This window comes from Atractosteus spatula, chromosome 2, assembly GCF_055471065.1.
Source record: "Atractosteus spatula isolate fAtrSpa1 chromosome 2, fAtrSpa1.hap1, whole genome shotgun sequence".
In the NCBI taxonomy this organism is placed as follows: Eukaryota; Metazoa; Chordata; class Actinopteri; order Semionotiformes; family Lepisosteidae; genus Atractosteus; species Atractosteus spatula.
In genome coordinates, this window is record NC_142707.1 from 35562484 (window position 1) to 35583963 (window position 21480).

At 34.8% G+C, this 21480-nt stretch overlaps 1 protein-coding gene across 1 annotated transcript; it reads left to right on the forward strand.

The window, feature by feature from the left end:
* Positions 1–637: 637 nt before the first annotated feature.
* Positions 638–19692, forward strand: marc1 (mitochondrial amidoxime reducing component 1). Its single transcript, XM_088909191.1, has 7 exons — positions 638–1053; positions 8683–8856; positions 12072–12237; positions 12800–12940; positions 14359–14420; positions 15044–15115; positions 18110–19692. The coding sequence occupies exons 1-7, from the start codon at positions 797–799 to the stop codon at positions 18234–18236; spliced, it is 999 nt and encodes a 332-aa protein (XP_088765317.1). The 5' UTR covers positions 638–796; the 3' UTR covers positions 18237–19692.
* The last annotated feature ends 1788 nt before the right edge of the window (positions 19693–21480 follow it).

A 21480-nucleotide genomic window follows, 5' to 3' on the forward strand; every position in this document is an offset into this window, starting at 1 on the left:
TAACACCTAAATAAAACGTTTTGAAACTCACTAATTAGTACAGATTTGATACCAATGATAAATCAAATTTATCTTTTGTAGCAAATTTTTAAATAAGCCTTAAGCAAATATTAAAATTAATTACTGTATCTACTAATAAGAACTCCGAACAAAAAACAGAAGACGTTCATGTCTTTCAAAATCAGAACTAAGAACCAATACAAGTAATCAAGCAGCACAAGGTCCGGCTGGAGTTGACAGTATTACAGTCATGTATCATTTTTACGAGACAATGCATTTTATATAAATGCAGGATTCATATGTATTTTAGTTTACCAAATACGTTTAATAAAAAGTGTAGACAAAAAAGATTAATCGTCCCACAGCGTCTCATCGATTTGAATGATACGGATTTTATATTTTCATACTGCTTCAACGTGACGCAGACAAAAAAAAAAACAGTATACGACATAAATGATCAACAATAAAATAATAAATATTATCTTGTTAGTGTAGATTCAACCACAATAAAAATAAGTTTTCATATCAGAAATTACCATTAATTGGGTGCACTTAAAAATGCAAGGTCCTAAACTATAGAATGAAAACTAGGATCTCTGTTGAATGTTAGGAACTTGGTTGAGTCCACGTGTTCCCACATCGACAAAATTTGTTGTAACACTTGTTATTTGATCTGTAGTGCCTTCAAATTAAAAGTATACCAGCTGTCTGCCTGAGTGCAATGTTTGGTAGTTTCGGTTGATGAGTAAAGTCCGAATTTATAACACGGAGGCTAAAGTTTAAAGTGAAATACAAAATGGATCGAATCGCAGACCTGATTGTCAATTTAACTTCAAACAAAAAAGCTTTGCTTTACACTGCAGGTGTGGGACTGGGTGCAATAGGTTTTGGACTTGCTCTAAAATATTCTTTAAAGAAAAGGCAGAAAACACTTACTCGCGTTGGCGTTGTATCTCAGCTTTTGATTTATCCCATTAAGTCCTGCAAAGGAGTTAGTGCGGTTAGAGCTGAGTGCCTGGAAATGGGCCTGAAATACGGTGAACTTAAAGATAGGTAAGTAGAGATCCAGCAGGAGATATTGATGCTTTAGTATAATATTGGAATTATTGAACAGTCTTGCTAAGCTCACACTTAATGACTTGGTGAAATTAACCAAAATTACTGTATGTAATATGTTTACTGTGTGAAAGCTATAATTTAAAATATGCCAATTTATAAGAGTTTTCTAATGAACTAGGGTATTTGGGATAGAATACGTGACAAAACGGTTGTTTAACATTTCTTGTTTTCGATAAACTTGCACGAAACTGTTTTATTTCCGTTTTGATGTATTATTATTTGGTTTTATATGAAAATTCACTTATTTGATGCAAACGTAACTGCTGTCTTTAGCAATCGTTTAATTCGTTTCTTAAAACTCACCACTGTAATTTTCAAAGCTGAAGCAGTGTTATTTAAACCACAAACGTATTTGAAAAAAAATAATTCAATACCTGCACTGTACACATGAAATTTGAAACTGAACATTTGGAATCCATTCTGGCAGATTTGTTTAATAAGTATGCGCATATTACGTGTGATGTGTGCATCTCTAAAGTTATTATTTTAAATTCAATAATGTGTTCAACGGCTGCCACAGAAAGTGAGATCCCTGATTTAATAAATTATGCAAAATTGGTTGTGGAACTAAGTCGGACAAATTTATATTTCCAGCAAGTGTTGTAGTGATACAGTCGGAGGCTCTTCCCTAAAGACCAGGTCAATAATTCAGCATATGTATAGGGTGCATTGCAAAGGAGGTGAGGTCTGTTTGTAGTTCATTGCATTGTACAGTAAGTGTTTGTAGTGAAGGCATGCTAACCACAGTGTCAGCTTGTTGGAGTCCAATTCCTGTCCTCTTCTCTTTTATAAAGGTCCTACAGAACTGTTGGCTGCAAACCAGACAGAGATTGTATGTCATTTCAGCATCTATAATTTAATTTTTAAGACCTGGAATTCATAGTAAAATCTGTCCATCCATACAGGGCTGTGATGAGCCAGAGCCTAACCAAGGAAAAATGCATTGTATGGTCAGGCAAAATGCAAGATACATATTGGATGGAACATTAGTGCCATTAGTCACAGAGAGCATACAACTCACAAGATGACCTAGATGGCATGTCTTTGCACTGTGGTGAAAAACCCACAGAGCCATGTGAACTCTACAGTGGGCACCCCAGTCTGCAATTGAGGCCAGGAATCAAGTGCTATGAGGCAGCCATCATGCCACCATACCACACTGGGTTTCAATTTGAGGTATCCCATAGCCTGACTTATCCCTCTCGTTATGGCCTCCTTAGACAAGTCAATGATGGTGTTTGCCTTATTTTATATCAATCATCTTTGATAAAGTTATTTGCTGAGTGGATAATTAGGTGCATACCCATCTACATGAGATCTTGCTATGGAAGGTTTCATCCTGGTTTCTTAGCAGAGAGAGTGTTGTATTGGATGTACTGAAGGATGATCATTCACATTATTCTGATTATTTTCTGTTATTTATATCTATTACCTGCCTTGTTCTGAAAATGATTTAGCAGGAAATGTTGGAAGTGTTCACTTTTTTTCCTCCAGACTCTAACCTGCTTGCCGGTCCAATTAAGAGAGACGTAAAAATTGTATGTATGACTGATCCGGTCTGGTGTTTGTTTCTGTAGTGATTCATTCTGGTGCATCTCAGATGTTTCTGAATGGGTTAGGGTGTCAGGAATTCAGGTTTTCAGAACCTTGTGCCAGCAAAATTAACAAATTATCAACATTGATTGTCTGCAACAAAATGACCATGGTTTGGTTTGTGACCATCCCAAAGAGATGGGTGGAACCTGTGCTTGTGGAGACAGTGAGAACAGCTATCTGGGATTACGGAATAAATGGTACAACTTCAACAGCAATGTGTACGTTTTCAGATTAGCTTTGTGTGAAGACACTGTACACATGGCTGTACAGATCCAGCCATTCAAAATGAGCAAGGTACGCTGCGTTAGTGGACATTGTGCAACATACCGCTTCATAACGCAACATATTGCGTGTTTTTTTTTAAAATAGGATAATAGTACCTTGTAAAACCGCCAGGTGGAGATAATAAAGCTTAACGTCTCATGTACAGCATTTAAGCTGTCGCCAGAAAACGCCCAGTTTCGAATCCCGGTCACTGCTGAGCGACAGTCTTTTTCCATTTAAGTTGTATACTGTTTAGACTTTTAATAATTTTAAACTGTGTATTACAGCATGTTAAACATTAAAAAGTCAGTATATTTTATAAAAGCAAGATTGCTCAGTTGGACAAAAGTACACAACCTTCCACCTTCATCATAAATAATTTAATTATGCATAAATATTTTATGCATCAAAGTCTTTAACCTGGTCATTTACAGTGGGTTCTGGTTTTAACGTGCTTGGTCTAACATCATTAAGCTTATATTCTGTACTTCATAAAAAGTTATAACGTTTTATCCTTTTCTAAGAAAACGTAGTAAGGACACCACTTGCTGTTATTGTAAAAAGATAAATGTTGCAGTGATTTAACATCACTTGATAGTTATATGAATATGGAATCGTGTAACTAAGCAGCTAAAATATCACAGGTGGACATTTCGGAAACATTTTGACATCCGTTTCTTTTTAAAAAACGTTTATTGTCCTTGTAGTGGTAATGGACAAAGCACTGCACCCAATGGTTCAAAGTGCGATCAGAGTATTACTTTCGGTTTGTTTCTTATTGAATAAATACATAAAAATAGTCCACTATTATAGCTTGTTGTTGGCTCTGGCATGAATTTGTGTATCTGGATAAATTAAGTGATGGTTTTGTGATTAAGGATTTCTTCACGAAATTCTTTAAGTTAAACAAAGGAGGGAAGAAGGGTTATTTTACAATTGGCACTCTGAGATTCTGACCGATTTGATTTCCCTAATTTAGTTGAAACAGATAAAGAAATCATGCAGTAGTTATATGTATTGGAAGGCGCTCTGTTTTATTAACAGACACTCCGACTCAAACCTGTGTCGTACAGTGATATAGACATGGGTAATGTCATCCCCATTAAACAATGTCCTTATCATGCAAATCCTGCTAAACAAGAAGCATTGGGGAAGGTGATAAACTACATTATTTACTGGAGCGCAGTTGAGTTCAAAGAAGGAAGTCTGTGAAGCCCCCCTGTTTATGGGTACCAAACATTGATGAGACGTCACGGTTATGTATAGATTACAGAAAAGCGAACGCTGAAACTCCACCGTACATACTGTTTAACCATAGTCAAGGACCGATGCGCTATTCACTTTTGTAACAGGGTTACTCCACGGAAATTAGACACAATAACAGTATTATTGGACAATGTTGTGAGGCTCTGGTGGAATTTCTCTGTAAACTGAAGAGTTATAGAGGAGACATGTTGTGTATCACATCTTTTACACTTGTAAGAAAATTCTAATGTTGATGTGACACAGAAGATATTATTAATAACCTTTTAAATCTGAAGCTGTTAACTCTACTTCACACCTGCATGTCAAGATCACGGTTTCAAAATAAAAGAAACATCAAACCTTTGATCGGATGAGAATGTCATGATTGTTTCGCAAGAATGTGAAACATGACAATTTGTTACAGTTACCATCAGGAGAGAAAAAAGTTTATTTTTTATTTATTTGTGGCTGTTGCAGTTGAACCCTTTACAATGGCTGGATACTTAACACTTCCCAATTGTTTTATCAGTCTGTCCGTGGGGGGAAGGGAGGAGGGAGCTCTCATTGACAGTTTACACTCCTCCATATGCTTAAGTGAAAAATTAATAAAATTGCCTATGTAAACATCATATTTACAATTTGTTGAAAATAAAAATGGTTGTAAAGTTCTCTAAAACTTTCTAAGTCAAAAACGAGAATTCACGTAGGTAGCTGTGTAAGCATGCGTAGGCTGCGTAGGCTGCAAAAGATCAGCTAAAGAGGGAAGAAAACGGTTTCAAAGAAAACAGTTTCAGGTGTGAAGAATACAGAACCACAATTCAATTACAGCATAAATGTTTCCCCACACAACCTGCCCCCGCTGCGATGGGGATATACACAAACAAAGCACTGAACGCTTTACAGTAGATGGTCAGGTGTTACGTATGGATAGTACATAATTCTTGCTTTATGAACTCACACCTGGGATTTGATTAATTCAAAATAAGTTTTTTTTTTAAATTTAACCAGGTACTAGATCTTGTTTATATAAAAGTTATATCACTGGGCAGAGTGAAGGAGACTGAAATAAATGACAAGCCCTACCGGCTTTTTTCCTTCCCTCTGGTGCGAGATGATAATGCACTGACTGGCACGAAACATTCCCTCCCATTTTTAATCATTCTGTATCCAAATCAAGTCAGGTGAGAGAGAGTTGGAAGAGACACAGAAAAAAGTGTATCCTGTCTTAATTTCAAATTATATTTTACCTTCATTTTTTTTCTTTATAAGTTTGTATTTTACTTATTTTGTCATAGTAAGTTTCAACGTATATTTGAACAAATTCTTGTAAATTAATGTTTTTACAAGATATGGAAGAAGTGCACAAATTATTACATTGCGACTTTTACTGTAGTATTATTGATTACTAATAGTTTATGACTTTCTTATGACTTTCTTATTTAGATGTAAATAAAATATTGAACTAAGTGTGACATTCAGAAAAAAACAATTGAGAATAGTCTGTGGTATTTGTATAGATTAAAAGGTTCCTAAATGTTTTTAAAAAATAGAAGCTGTAGAATGGTCTTTACGGTTAGTGGACTGTGCTATGTTGTCAGCAACCTGCTAATCTGCTTAACACCTGATGAAAACATGATTTTATTTCTGTATGGAACGCTTATAGCGTTTACAAAATTAAAGTGTTGAAAATGTTTAATTAAGAAGTTAAAAGAATTTACAGCTTACACAAAGACTCTAAGCTGATCGCACGGAAGAAAAACCACCTGTTTTTCGTGCATAAAAAGTGTTTTTAACCGATTTATATATATATATTAAGTCTTTTCTTGTTGATTTAAGTGCCCTTCTTTCAGTTGGATTGCATGATTAGCACGAAACATCTCAGGGTTATTGTTATGATTTCTCTATTATTATCGAATCCCTCAAGTCGTTCGTGATTATTTTGACATGTTCCTTTTAACTCCATAGTTTGTAATGTCGAGTGCTCTGAATGAGTTAAGCTTTGATGCAGTACAAATAACTGTATTTCCCACAAGCTATACTGTAGTGGCTTTAAAACTATACAACATCACACTGTTTGTGGCATGTCTTTGTTCAAGTTTTAAAACTACAATATGGAAAAATGAGTGTTAAGAAAAAACAGGACATTTAATTGCTGGTTGCCTTAAGTTAAACAGCAACAGTGACAACAGAGACTACTGAAAATTCCTTCCAATCCCCCAGAACTGTCTATTCTACATAACATTACGCAGCGGGGTATTAACACTCCTATCCTTTGTGAGAAGTACGGAGCTTCTGAAAAGAAAAGACACAACGTGTCTCCTTTATAAATCTTCAGTTTAAAGACCGTCCAAGGTCATTTATTATTAAAAATATCTTCCGTATTACATTAAAATTGGAACATTTTTTACAAGTGTAAATCTACCTATTTTCTAACCACTTTATCCAGGATAGGTACAGTAATAGTTGGTAACATTTTTTACGATTTTGACAGACTTCGGAATGCTTCAACTGATGCTTAAAGATGTAACAATGCATACTGTGGTAAGAGCACAGAACATCTTCCCGCCTGTGAAAAGATTTGTAGTTTATTCTTATCTGTGTGAAAACAAGAAATACAGAGGGATTTTCAGAAATACCAAAATATTCAATATAGTTTCCATAATATTTACTATTTTAATTTCTGAAAGAAATGTTTATTTGTTAAAAGAAAGCTCAGGCCAGGAGTGGGGTTCAGACCGCCGACCTCCAGCATGCAAGTCACACGCCAAAGCCATTACACCACCGCGTCGCTTGATATTAAGTTAAGCTATAACTGAAAAGGGCAGGCAAAATGTTTCCAAGTAATCATGGGTGAATGAGTCAAATTGATGCAGATGTTTACAAAGAAAGTGGACTATGATAATAATTTGAGATATTTTTGAGGTAATTTGAGCCTATTAATCAAATTCTAAAAAATGCTTTTTTTACTGCGATAAGGGGCACAAGTATTCATAGAAAAGGTTAAAACATTATAACTTTTTTATAACGTCTATAAACTTAATATAGTCATAAGGAGCACATAAAAACCTTTCCAAAATAACCACAGTAAGCAACCGAATGAAAGACTTTGATGCTTAAAATGTTTATGAAGAAAGTGGAATACTGGTGTGTATTTTTTATTTAAACTACCAATACCGGCCATATACAGTTTACATAAAGTTTATATTCCTAAATTAATAGCATTAATGATGTTCAGAGACATTTGCTCCTGTAATTTTTGTGCTCAGCTACCAAAATGTCCCTTTAGTTGTAAAATTCCATATTGATATTCAATATTAAGCAGATTTAAACATGCACAGTAAAGAGATTAAATGAAGCAATCGTTTCAGTAACAACCAATGCACCATGAGTGCCGCCTGTCATTTTGACCAGCCAATCACATACTGCGGTCTAACATGCTAATCTGCAGATAATTTCGTGCAGTATGGGGTTTTACCATGCTTTCTGAAAGGATGCATCTGTAGGTGTACAGCATGTGATAATGATTTCTAATGTTTCTACATTATAACAGGGCGATAGTTTTTTTTCTAGAAACCAAAATATTGTAAAGCAGTGATAGCATACCCACACTATGAGTCCCTTTGAATTGCATAATTTGTATTATGTAGAACATTCTTGTTTTTACAGTCTGTTACATGTGATCCTCTGGAGCTTTCTAGGCAGCAAATTAAAAAAAAAATCAGCCTTGGATTTAGCAAAATTGTATTTTGTGGTTATGAATTTTGTGAATACTTTTGTAAAGTATACTTTTTTTCAAGCTGTATACCTTCACATTGTAAGACAACTGCTTCTGTTTTGCTCTGTATCAAACATTTTTAGCATTTTCAATGCTACAAGCCAATAGTGAGATCGCACATTAATGCATACCTTGGAATAGGTGTGAATACTCTTAAAATGACTGAGTTGCATAAACCTGTAAAGAAGCCACTTGGAAGAAATTTGAGAAATTTTGTCTCTTTTTTTTATGATTTTTTTTATGAAGAGCTTTGCTTTGGAAATGTTCACAATTTTGGGCAGCACAGTGCTGAAATGGTTAGCATTGCTGCCTTCCCAAGCTGGGGCCCTGGGTTCAACTCCTGGGGTGCTGTCTGTGTGTAGTTTGTTCCCCACATGAAAAGGAAAGTGTGTTTTCCCCATGTTCATGTGGGTTTTCTCCATCTGCTCCAGTTTGCTCCCACAGTCCAAAGACATACTAGTAGGTTTATTGGCTTTTGGGATGATTGGTCCCAGTATTAATGTGAGTACATGTCTTTGTCTGTGGTTTGTGTACTGTAATGGGTGCACCCTGCCTTGCACCCATTGCTTGCCAAGATAGGTTCCTGCCCCACAACTCTGAATTAGATAAAGTGATTAGAAAATTGATGGATGTGAAGAATTTTAGAATCAACCTTTTTTTTCCCCCCAACTTCTTCAATGCAGGAATTGGTTGGTGATTACAGAAGATGGCCACCAGGTGACAGGCCGGCAGGAACCTCGGCTAGTGTTGATATCGGCTACCTGTGACAGCGGACATTTGTGTCTGAATGCCCCAGACATGGAGGAGCTGAAAATCCCCCTGAAGCAGGATAAAAATAATCCGGTATTTAACTGCAGGTTTGTGGGTCTCTACGTTTAATATGTATGTCCTTTTTTAACTACGAAAGCTTGGAAATATAGATTCTGTAGCACAGAAAGAGCTGCCACAACAAGTGAGACTGTTATAAAGAAGTGTTCGTGTCAAACAGTTGTCTAGCATCCCAATGTATTTTTTCATTAGCAATGAACTCATTTGGCTTTCAGTTTGAGCTTTGTTTTGATATATGATTTAGTCTTGAAAAAGCCACAACAAAAAGGATTTCTTAAATTCCAGCTTTTTGGCCAAGTAATAAGATGAGCCTTGCATTTCTAATGGTTTCCAGCAGAGATGATATAAGGAGGACACAGTATGTGTGGTATTTAAGTGGTGTATAATAGGAATCTGCAACCTGTTATAACCAATTTCCTCCTGTATAGACTGTGTATAAATAACATTTCAATGTGAAATGATCTTTGGTTGGTTCTGTTACACATATTAGATTGTGGGAACTTCATGGTTACTGGTTTACACTTTTGAGAGTGACATGTGGTAAATAGAACTTAACCATAAAGTGTTTAATAAAACTTTAAATGTTTTATCACACCCCTAGGTTTAAAATAAATTGTGATGTCGAAGAAGAGGAATTTAATCAAATCTACATATCTTTTGCCTTCACATTCTTCGTAGATCATCATGGCATACAGAGGTCTAAGTGCTTCTTATGTGGCAAATTTGTTTTGCAATGTCAACATGAAACTATCAATGCTGAAATTTCTTTTTTTCACCTTCGGAATGTATCAATTTTGAGGTGTTTCTGCAGAAAAGATGTATGTGCACACCAGGAACTTTGCTGGAATGTGGATTTCCTCCAGTACAAAAATCATGTCTTCAAGCATCTTCCAAAGTTGCATTTTTGATTGCAAAAAATAACTGCACACAATTGGGAGAGACTTTAGTCAAGCCTTGTGCCATGGAAATGGTTAAGCTGGTACTGTATGTGGCAAAGAACAGCAAAAGAAGATTGAGGAAGTTTCTTTGTCAAACGACGTTATTGATTCTCAGATTGCTTGCATATCTTTGAATATACTGAATTTTATGTGGTATGTGGACACCGGTACTGTAAAGGAAGAGTTTTTTTAATAAACCTTTTCCAACAATCAGAAATGCTTCAGACATGCTTGAAACAGTAAACAGTTTCTTTGCCATGCAAGAGATTGATTGGAAAGAAAACCTGGGAACAATGGAACATCTTCTATGGTGGGAAAGGACAGGGAAAGGATTTTTCTCCTTGGTGAAGAAAGAAGCTCAACACATCATTGTGACTCACTGCTTCCTACACTTTCATGCTCTGGCTTCTTAATCTGAGAGATGTCCTGTCAACAGCTGTACAAGCAGAGCAGTCAACTTTATTCCTCCCAGATCCCTGAGCTATTGAACTGTTATTGAATTCTTTACTGTTATTGTGTTTTAAATTGAGGAGCTGTTGCTTTCAAATTGCAATTTGTAATAAATATTTGATTTAATATATATTACACAACTATAAATACATTAAATAAAACCTAGCACAATGAAACTTGATAACAATTGATTTTTGTTCTTCATTTGGGTGCAGGGCCTCTACTTCTTTCACCCAAAAGTGTTGAATTTGTGCATTATTGTTTTGCTTAATGTTCACTAAAGGAATTATGTATACATCATTGAAACATCAACAAAATGAAACATCATTGGAAGGGGGTGAATACCTTTACTACACATTGTATGTGCTGCTTGCAAGTTGAGATGTTTAAAACTTATTATATAAGGCCCTCTTTTAAATACTATCTTTGTGACAGGTCACATTTATTTCACTCCAAAAGGTGAAAATGTGTCCTAGGTTCATTAGCTTGTAATGAACAGTAATTCATTAGAATATTGCATTGTGAGGAGCACTAAGCACACCATCAAATCTGTGTTGAACATCTGGGTCCTTCACACACACAATGTTGAATTACAGCTGGGATCTCAATAAAAAGCAATAAAAATAAAATGTAGCTCAAGTAAACAATGAAAAATTCCTTTTGCACTATAAATTGTCCCTGTTTGACAGTATTAAGTTATTTTTTAGAAATAATTATTTTTAGTTTGGCTCTAAGCAGTGTGTTTAACATCCAAATGTGTAGTGTCTCAGCTGTGTAATTCTCTCATGACTCATGTTGTCCTGGGAATGAAGCCAGATTTAAATCATGAACAATCTCACGTTCGTGAACCAAATTTTTCAAATCAGAAGAATGTAAATGTGTGTCAGCTGCATCATGCATCAGATTTTATTTTCAGTTTATAGTTACCTGTAGCAGATGTCCAGTTTTTTTTACTACCAGCTGTCCCAACTTGACCCTAAATATGACCTCCATCTTAATCTTTCCCACCACGTTTTTCATGTATTGCTAATGCTTTTGCTTCTAATGTAAATCTACATGCTTGTGTGCATACAATCCATTTATTTTTCTGCTTAACTGCGAGTGAGTTTTGCATCTCCACAGCTGTAGATGATCATGCTGCTGTAGCTGCACCTCTGAATGATTCAGTTGAAAAGATCTGAGTCCATAATAATTAATCAATGATTAATAAAGGGTTTATGCATTAACACTTACTCAATTTGGTTAATGCTACTTCTTTGATGCACATTTCCTAACACTGTATTCATTCTTTTTTTAGATTTTTCTCCATCAATGCAGAAAATACTAAAATCCCATAGGTGCAAAAGATCGGAAGCTCCACCCATAGTTGGAAAGTCTTTTTTTAAAAAGTTTCTGGTGATGTCTACAGGAGCTGTTTTTCTCGCGTTAGGCAGTTGTGTGTCATTTTACTCAGTGTTGTTAAAATACACCAGAAAAGAGAAGCGAGCTTTGTTGATTACGTCAGGTTTAAAACACATAGTTCTTTTAGATATGAAAACTTTGCTCATAAGATCCCCCACACTTAAGAGGAAAAGAAATAAGTGGCGTAAGAAACCTGAACAGTCATGTGAATGTGTTGAGGCTGAAGTATTTGTAAGTTCTTGGATATGTTTCATTAGATATAAAGTGTGCACATGCATAGATCATGCCTTTTCATATTTCTGTGCATCCAGTGCACTCACAGACGCTGACTAGCTATAATACTGAACTGCTTAGTGTTACTTTACACTGGGGGAACATGTCTTGGACAGAGACACGTGAAATTACTCTTTGAACATTTTTCAGATTTGGTGAGGCACTGTTATTGTATCTTTCAGAGTGTGGGGCTCTGATATTCAAGGCAGAGATTGTGGAGAGGTGGTGTCTGCCTGGATTTCCCGCTACCTGGCCAGCGGGAAGATATTTCGCCTGGTGCAGTTTGAGCCTGGGATGAAGCCGAGGAGGCCCTGTGAAACAGAGAAGCTCTTCAGACCCCATGATAAGGTACTGTAAAAGATCCCTGAAGTCAGGGAGCTTGTTCTACCTCACTGAAGGCAGACCAGGACAAGAATTAGAGTCCAGGCTACAGAGTTGAAGAAATCATCATGCCTCTATTTCAGCTGGAGTTAAGGCACCATACAGCAGCATGAGAGGAAGAAAAAGTTTTTCTGTATTTTTTCCTTCTCTGTCAGTTTCCCTGGTCAGAACTCTCTTTATAGACAGATAACAGAAATGACAGTTCTCATTCCCACGCAGCCCATTCTTCCAGCAGCTGGATGACTTTCCTTTCTCGCCTTTCTGTTATCACAAACTGAATTTGTAGCTACCTGCAGTTGACGAATTATGTAACAGTTACAAGGACATATTGCTAACAAAAGTGGTATTTTAAACACAAACACCTTTTTACACATTGGTGCTTCAAGTTACCTCTGGGTTACAAAGAAAGTACAGGCATAAGGTTCCAAGTGTTATAATTGCAATAAATTGAGATTATCATGGTCTTATATAAAAGATATATAAAAACAATCCTTCACTTGCAAACTAAACAACGGTATTGTGGGCTCAGGTTGTGTATCCAGATGTCAGCCCTATCATGTTGCTGTCAGAGACCTCTGTAGAGGACCTGAACACCAGGCTTGAGCGGAAGGTTGGAATTGCAAACTTCAGGCCTAGTATTGTCGTCTCTGGATGTGAACCCTACGCAGAGGTAATTATTCTCTAAGTTCAGTATTTTCTTAAATATCTTTATGGTCCATAATGGTTGATATCTCTGCCACTGTATCATAGCATGGTCTTTAAACTGCATTCACGATTAAGATAGTTGAAAGTTGTCCTAGCTGAAATAAACAATTGTTTATTGGGGGGTTTTAAAAAAAGAGTAACCCATTAGGGTAGGAGTACTTTGTTTAGAAATATCTTGGGCATTAGCAAATTATTTGCGGGCTTGTACTTCACAGAGAAAAAGGTAATGGTTAAATCCATGCTAGAAATAAAGCAAAGTACACAATTTTTCTCTTAGGTGTGTTAAGAACATGAAGAATGCTCCACAGCTTAAACCATTCAGTGTGGAATTAACATCTGTTTGTTGCTTTGCAGCCCACACACTGATGCTGCTTTGCACTCTGTCCCCTTGTACATTATGCAAACAACTGCTTACAAACATCTTCAGACTGTTTTGTTAGATAAAAGTTTCAAAATGTATCAAAGTTTCTATTTTAAAAATTAAAGTACAGCTAAAATTGAGGAGTGTATTATTTAACCAGCTTCTTTTACAGTTGGAGCTTTTAAGGAGTTGATGGAACTTGCTTTCTTCTTTATCTGAAAGAAAGAACAAAACTCTTCATCTGAAAGAAAGAACAAATTATATAGAGAATATAGCAATGCTGGAATAATAAGTGAAGTATGGTGGGCCCTGAAAAGAATACGCTTTTGGAAGTGAAGTTCATCCTTATTCTTGACTGCTATTTTTGCTGTTATCACTAGGGGGCAAAGTTACATCAAACATTCACCATTGGCAATTTGCTTTTGCAGTCAGAAAACACTTGTTTTCAAAAAGTAAACATTTTCTTTTTTTTTCATTCTTTCACATTTCCTCAGCTGAAAAGGGGAAACCTGATTTCTACCAACCAGTGCATTTACAGCCATTGATTGGGATACTAAAGAATTTTGGTTCTGAAAGTGGTTACTTTTTATGTACTTGCTTATGAATGTGTCAAAGCAAAATATTTTTCATTGTTAATTAAAATTAGGTCTCCACATAGCTAGACATAGTTTGGACACCACAGAAACCATATAACTCTTTTGTTTAAAATTAAATATCGTATTTTATAACAATAAAATAGGTTATCCTATCTTTTATCCTACTATTTCTTCATTGCTGGGTGGAAGGTGGCCCATGGACTTTGTAAATAAATCAGTTTTAGTTCTGCTTGCCTTTGTATTTATACTGTATTCCCACTATGGCTGTTCCTATGAAGATGTAAATGAAATATTAGGGGAATTGAGAGCTTTCATCCTTTTTATAATGTAACTTTCTTCTGAATGTGCAGAAATTGCAGCGAGCAGCCACTTCGGCCTGTTTATCCTTTTTTTATCCTGTTTGTCCTTGTTTGTGTGATTTTAAAGGACTCTTGGAAAGAAATACAGATTGGCAGTGTGAGTCTTTATCGAGTGATGGCCTGTGGGAGGTAATTTTTTTTTAACTTGTAATTAATATAGAGACTATAGTAGATATATTTATAGTACATGCATATTAACTACTGAACTAGTATTTATCTTTTCCATTTAAATAATGGAAAAGAAAGCTGAAAATCGGTTTATAAAAAAGAAATAAAACTGGGAGCAAAGTTTGTTAAAACTACCAAATTATATTAGTACAAAAATACCAGGTGCCAGAAGTTGTAACCAGGAGTTACAAAAGCAAAGCTTGTTGTATCAGATTTGCTCAAAACTTTCTAAAATTGATGTTGTTATAGCAGTAAAGGGCAGATTCCTTCATGATTTATTGATGTGTTTTTAAATGGCTCACTAGAATAGCTGGAACATTACATTTTTATATTATGTTACTGAAAGGTTTACAAAACTTATGATTCAGTGGCTTGGCTAACCAATTTATATTTTTCATGAAGCAGAATTTGAAGATATTCAGAAAAGCGGAACATTACTTAGAAACTAGTTTCTAACACTTTTTTAAAAAATTAAAACACATTAGTTCATTTCCTAGTGATATTAAAAGACTTTGAGCTGAAAGACAGCCTAGTTATACATGTCCCTAGTGGTGTGAAATTTAACCATTATCTGATTTTCTCAGGTGCATGTTCGTAACTGTAGATCCTGAAACAGGCGTCTTTGATCGAAAGGAACCTCTGGAAACCCTCAAAAGGTATTTACAATTAATTTTTATTGAGAAAATCTTTTGATTAATGAGATTTGTTTGTAGATACAGTACTAATAATGATTTTCATTCCTGATTATTGGAAGTTCTTAATCGAGTAATTCTTTTGTTGTGGTACCTTTGTACAGTTGGAATATTGATTTTGTTTTGTTTCATTTCGATTATCATTTAATACATCACAGTACTTAATAAAATGGTGTTTTATTTCTTCTAAATGTTGAGAAACATTTAAGAACTATATTTGTAAGGTTATGAATAATCCTGTCTTTAAGTATGCTTCACAAATAGGTCAAATTCAGAATGGTTTATTAGAGAATCAGGATATAGACTCTCTTCAAATAGACTTCAAATGCCTGAACACTGGAAAACAGGAATAAGTGTGGCCCATCTAGGCAAAACTTGAGGGATATGTTGTTCTTTAGATTTCCTCATATTTCTTAAAGCTCTTACAGTGATCACTAGAGCTTTCTTCCCTAGTAAAAATGGAACCCCACTTTAAATTGTCTAGCAACAGTGTTCTGATCCAGCAAAAAGGTAGGGACAAAGCTAAAATAAGCATGGTGCCATGTAAAGTTAACAACAAACCTGTAAATAAGAACCGTCAGAAATACATGTTAACTGATAAAATTAGAAGTGTATGTCTATAATCATTTTCCTTCATTTATTTATTGACATTTCCTTGATATATCTTATAATTAACATAAAACAAGTAGAATTAATTGCTGCATCTTTAATATATATATATTTTAAATGTGATAATCAAAATTTAATAATAAAATAAAAATGTTTGACGAAGTCTTTATGCATCAGTCATAATAAGTAAATTTTCTATGTATCTGGGTTAATAAAGCTATTCTTTATTATTAATATTCACTAAAGATGTCTACATTTGTAACAAAATAAGCCTTAAAAGGAAAACACTAAATTATACCCTTTACTGTTGATTTTTGGTAAGGTGCCTCAGTATTGGTTTTCTTCATATATATATTTTGTTAAATACAATGTAAGTTTATGCTTATGTTTCACTACTGTATTGTTTTATTATAACAACTTGGTTTAGTACAGCTTCGTTTGGGTAAGAAGAAATAAAGCTTGTCATTTAAGCAACTTTAATCACATCAGTCAAAATCTTCTAAAACCTGATCACAGTAGTTAATCTATCATATTTACAAATTAAATTTGAAAATAAATTAAAATTTGAAAGACTTCTGTAAAGCAGTGTATACAGTGCCTTGCAAAAGCATTTGCTACCGACTGTAGTAGTGTAACTACTGTATTGAACTGTAAATGATGAGGAGTGTTATTGATTTGCATTGAATAATGAATTTAAGGGTGTTACTTGAATAATTAACTGCGTGTATTATTTTTTATACCTTAGGTACTGTTCTGTTCTGTTTTAAGGTGAAGTTTGTGTGTTTGAGGGAACATTTTTGAGTTCTGGAACCAGTCAGTTTAACATGGGACGTAATGGGAATTAAATTTCTGTTATTCAATCTTTTGAGCAGTTTTTGATGAATGAATTAAGCTTTGATGATGAATGAGGGATTACCGTTCACATGTTTAAAAGGAAAAATAAGTAAATAAATAATATAAAAGAAAAATAGAAGAGTCATAATTGCATAGGTATTCAAACCATGAAAACCAAGGACCTTTCAGATCAACTTAGGGTTTGCAAAGAAGCACAAACAGTAAGCAATACTGCTCACATTTGTAATACTGCATGATTTATATCATTACCCTCAGTCTTTACCCTCGCTATCACTACCTATCAAGCATGGAGGTGGCAGCATCATGTTATAGTTCTGCTTGTCAGGATTGATGGGAACATAGATGGTACGGTGTTTTGGCCAATTCTAGAGAGCAACCTACTTCAGAACTAAAACTGAGACAAAGAATAAAGTGATAATGCAAAAGGTTTTGTAGTCAGAGAAGACAAAATTGGAACATTTTTGCAAAGCATTACAACTGACTCAGACCCAACATAGTGCATCAACAACATCCCTACTATGAAGCACAGTGGTGGCAGCAATATGTTATAGTTCTGCTTGTCAGATTGATGGGAACATAGATGGTACAGCGTTTTGGCCAATTGTAGAGAAAAACCTGCTTCAGAACTAAAACTGGGACAAAGAATAAGGTCCTTGTTATGGGGGACTGGGAAGCTTATCAAGATTGATGGGAACAATCAGTAGATGAAGCAGAGTACTGGGAAATCTTAGAAGAAAACCTGCTTCAGATCCAAAATTGTGGAAAAATTCAACAGGACAATGACCAGAGGCACAAGCCTAAAGCTACACTGGAGTGGCTTAAGAATAAGAAATTGTGCTTGAGTGACCCAATCAAAGCACTTACTTGCATCTGAGAGACAATCGGCAAAAAGGCTTGAAAACTGCTGTCCATATGTGATCCCCAAGCAACTTCAGAGAGATTCAGCAAATCTGCCAAGAAGAAGGGGCAAAAAGCATACCAAGTCAAAGTGAAAAGTTAGTCTTACCCAAAGAGATCTGCAACTGTAATTACTGCCAAAGTTCCTTCTACCAATTGAATTCACAGGTTTAAATACTTGTGCATTCAGTATACAGTATTTTAGTTGTCTTACAGTAAAAGTCAAGAACCTATTTTGCCCTTAGAAGTCTTCAGTTTGAACATTAATAATTTACTATTCATAAAAGATTAAGTTAAAAAAATATGTACTGTTGGCATCATTCTATAATTTCACATGTAAAACCATAAGAAAGGTCTGAAAACTTTTGCAAGGCATATCATCACTGTACATGTAATAAGAAATAAAAATAAAAAAAATAGAAAAAGTTGGTAAATGTTGATATTATTATATAAAGGCTCTTCTATCTGCAAATAGGCTGTATTAAGTATTCTTTTACAATTTGTTCAAGACAGTGGCATAGATTTCTGAATGTCATCTGCATTTTATTAACCGTATTGTTTTTTTTGTCATTTTGATTAATGTGTATCTTTACGTAGCTATCGTCAGTGTGATCCATCAGAGAAGAGCATTTATAAAACATCCCCACTGTTTGGACAGTGTTACAGCGTTGACAAAACTGGAATCCTTCAAGTTGGAGACCCTGTGTACAAGATAACTTACTGAATGAGTGATGCTGGTCATTAGCTTCATTTAATTGCTTTTTCAGAAGCAACAAATCAGTTTGTGAATGTCTGCTGCTGCTTTCCCTCTTGATTTTCTTCACTGTTTACTTGCTTCTGATCTCTATATTTATACTACCAAGTTTTCACATAAAGATGTGATGTCAACAATGGAGAAAAGACCAGTGATTTAGAAGATATCCTACATTTTTGCTGCTTTAAAATTTGGTCTAGGTTTAGAACCCGTTGAATGAGCTGAACTATCTGTTTCAGTAGTAACAAGCTTTGCCATCAAGCTCATAATCCCACAGATACTTTGAAATAGGATCAGTTTTTACAGCTGCCTCTAAACAGAACAGAATTAATGCTTTAGTGTTAAACTTTTCCTCATTTGATACTGTTTATTATATCAAAGCAGTATTACAATACATTTTTTTTATTTACTTTTTACTTAACTGTAGTTATTTTACTGTTTGACTTAAAATAACATTTATAATTCACAGTATATGTTTCCTTGTCAAACAACACAAATTCACACATTTTGGTCAGTCTAATGGATCCTGATAACTATTCGTAAAGGGGGAATAATCCAAATGTTCAGTAAACTTGTAATTTGAAAATTTTTAAATCCTTGGTTTAAAAGGAAGGGGTTTAAAAATGTTTTTCCAGTATGTATTTTCTGGTATCACTGATTTAATGTATATAATGTATAGACACTATTCCCAAGTGCCTGTATCCATTTCACTGTTTCATTACATAGCATCAATTGATTTTCATTATATTGAGCCAGTTTTGGAACATTTTCCCTGGTGTTCAAACTATTCATTTTTACCCACTAATTGTATATGATAAACATAGTACTATTTCTCATCAGTAAGTTCTGTTTGCTGTGAATTGCACATTCATACTTTACTGATTTGGCAACATATTAAAGAAAGGTATTCAGAATGCCTATACTTGTTATTTTCTGGGAATGTTTATGAATTCGGGTCTAGAATAAGGTTGAAATGCTCAGTGTAAAAATGCTTCTGTGCACTTAAAGAATTATCCTAGTAAAATATATGTCTGTAGCACTTCTTTAATACAAAGATGTTATGTTATGTGAGATTATTTCCTTTATTAAGCTTCCCTGTTTAAATCATATTATATTTAAATTCCACATACCTGTATGTCACTTTCTCTAACAGATAACATTAAATATTGTATTGTACCAATGCTTAATATATTTTGCTGATATTAATATTATAACAAAATCTAGAAAACTAGTTGGTCACTCTCAGTCTATAAAGTTATTTTCTTGTTAATGTCATTTTAAAAAATTAATTACCAGTAATTAAGTAATTACCAGTTCTATTTCTGGCCATTTATACAAATACTTAAGCTATATTTGTCATCTCTTAAATATATAGACCCTATGATAAGATGAAATAATTATTAAAATAATAAAATATATGGCAAAATGAAGTCTTTTGTGTTAATATTTCAAGATTATGAAGATGCATATACTGTATACTGATTTAATACTCTGTTGTGAAATACACATAACGTATGTCAAAATAGTCTGAAGACTGAGAAACCTGCAAATTATAAGCAAGAGGTTAATAAACATTTTCTTACCAAGAAAAAAAATTAAATTTGGAAATTCTAAGAAATGTAAGTACATACTGTATCACAGGATTGATTGAATATAATAAAATGTATCCTCCTGTTGCATACAGTGGAATGGGGTGTGGAATTTGAATATTTCTTTGAATTTCTAAATGCATGTCTGTTTCCCAGACTGTGTTCATTCATTATTAAGTGAGGCATGGGGATTGCATTTCTTTGACAATGGTTTAAAATGGTACTTGCTTCAAACTTTCATGATGGAACAACAAAGAGGAAATGGTGTCATGCAATATTGTCTAAAAAGTGTTCAAAATCTCAGTCAATGCATCAAATTTCTAGACACCTGCCTCTGTGCTCACTCTTCTGAGTGTTCTAGTGTTTGGTTGGCTCACCTGCTAATTGGTGAAGTTTATTTCTCTAGTGGCATGTTATTGTACGGGTTAATTGTGGTTCTCAGCCTGGCCCCGGGACAGTGTAGCAGCTGTGACGCTCCCTTAGGCAAAAGGCTCTGGATTATATCAACAACGAAGGTTTTCAGTACACAGAGCCATCATAACTGATCGCTGTATAGCAGCATCTCTGAGCCTCATTGGGGTCTAAAAGAAAGCAGTTACTGCTGTGCGCTTCTAACACAGGGTAAGATGTGTTACTGCCGAGATTCACTCCGTGGGATACACGCCAGAAAATGGAGAAGAAGCAGTAATCGTTTGTTATGATGACCTTTGCATTTCCATTAGTTTTGATGGCTTCTTCTTATTGTGCATTATGACTAAAGTACTTGAGTAAATGTAGTTTGACCCTGTGTACATCAACCCAGAGAGTAATTAGTATAGATGTGTCATAAGAGCAGTGCAAAACATCTTTAATCTGATCTGGGGCTATTTCTGTTGTAAACAAAAAATAGTTGTTCGTATACTTTTGCCTTTTGGAATTCCATTATGTTTAAAAAGCTTCATGGAGCCATTTAAACATTTTATGCTGGAGAATGAATCATAGCCAAAATATAATTTCGCGTTTGTTAATATTTTAAGCTGCTTAAGATGATGGCTTGCCTTTGAAAGGCAATTCCATGAAGCACGTTGGGATTTTTTTTAGTCTTTATTAGAAGAAAGATGGATTATGAGATGTAGCTTTCTGAGTTTAATAGCTTCTTTTGTTTACAATAGAGGACAGGGTGTCAGGTTTTGGAGCAAAGCGCTGTTTTCTTTTCGATTCCATCTGTCTTCTAAATCCTGCCAAAACATTTATTTTTATGGACTACAAATTTTAATTTTATTTTTATTATTGCAATATGCATTTTTTTATTTTTAAAGACTGAGTCCATGTGTGTATGTAGGGAGTAAAGAATGGTTATAAAGCCATGCTGGACATCTGTTTTTTGTCACAACATGCAACAGTGTTTTTTATATTACAGTATATGCGGCCATTTGAGTGCCAGCACAGAACTAGTGCATATTACTGGACTGTGGCAATAGGCATAATGGAGTTTCACTTGAAATGTCTCCAGGAGGTCACACCCTGATCTCGCCTACCTCTGCCTAACTTTATACTTCACATTTGTAGCTTATTCTCTTGCGCATTTTCTTTTGTTTCCCTGCCTCCACCCCGTCTTTGCCTTTGCAGCAGTTCCTCATCTTATC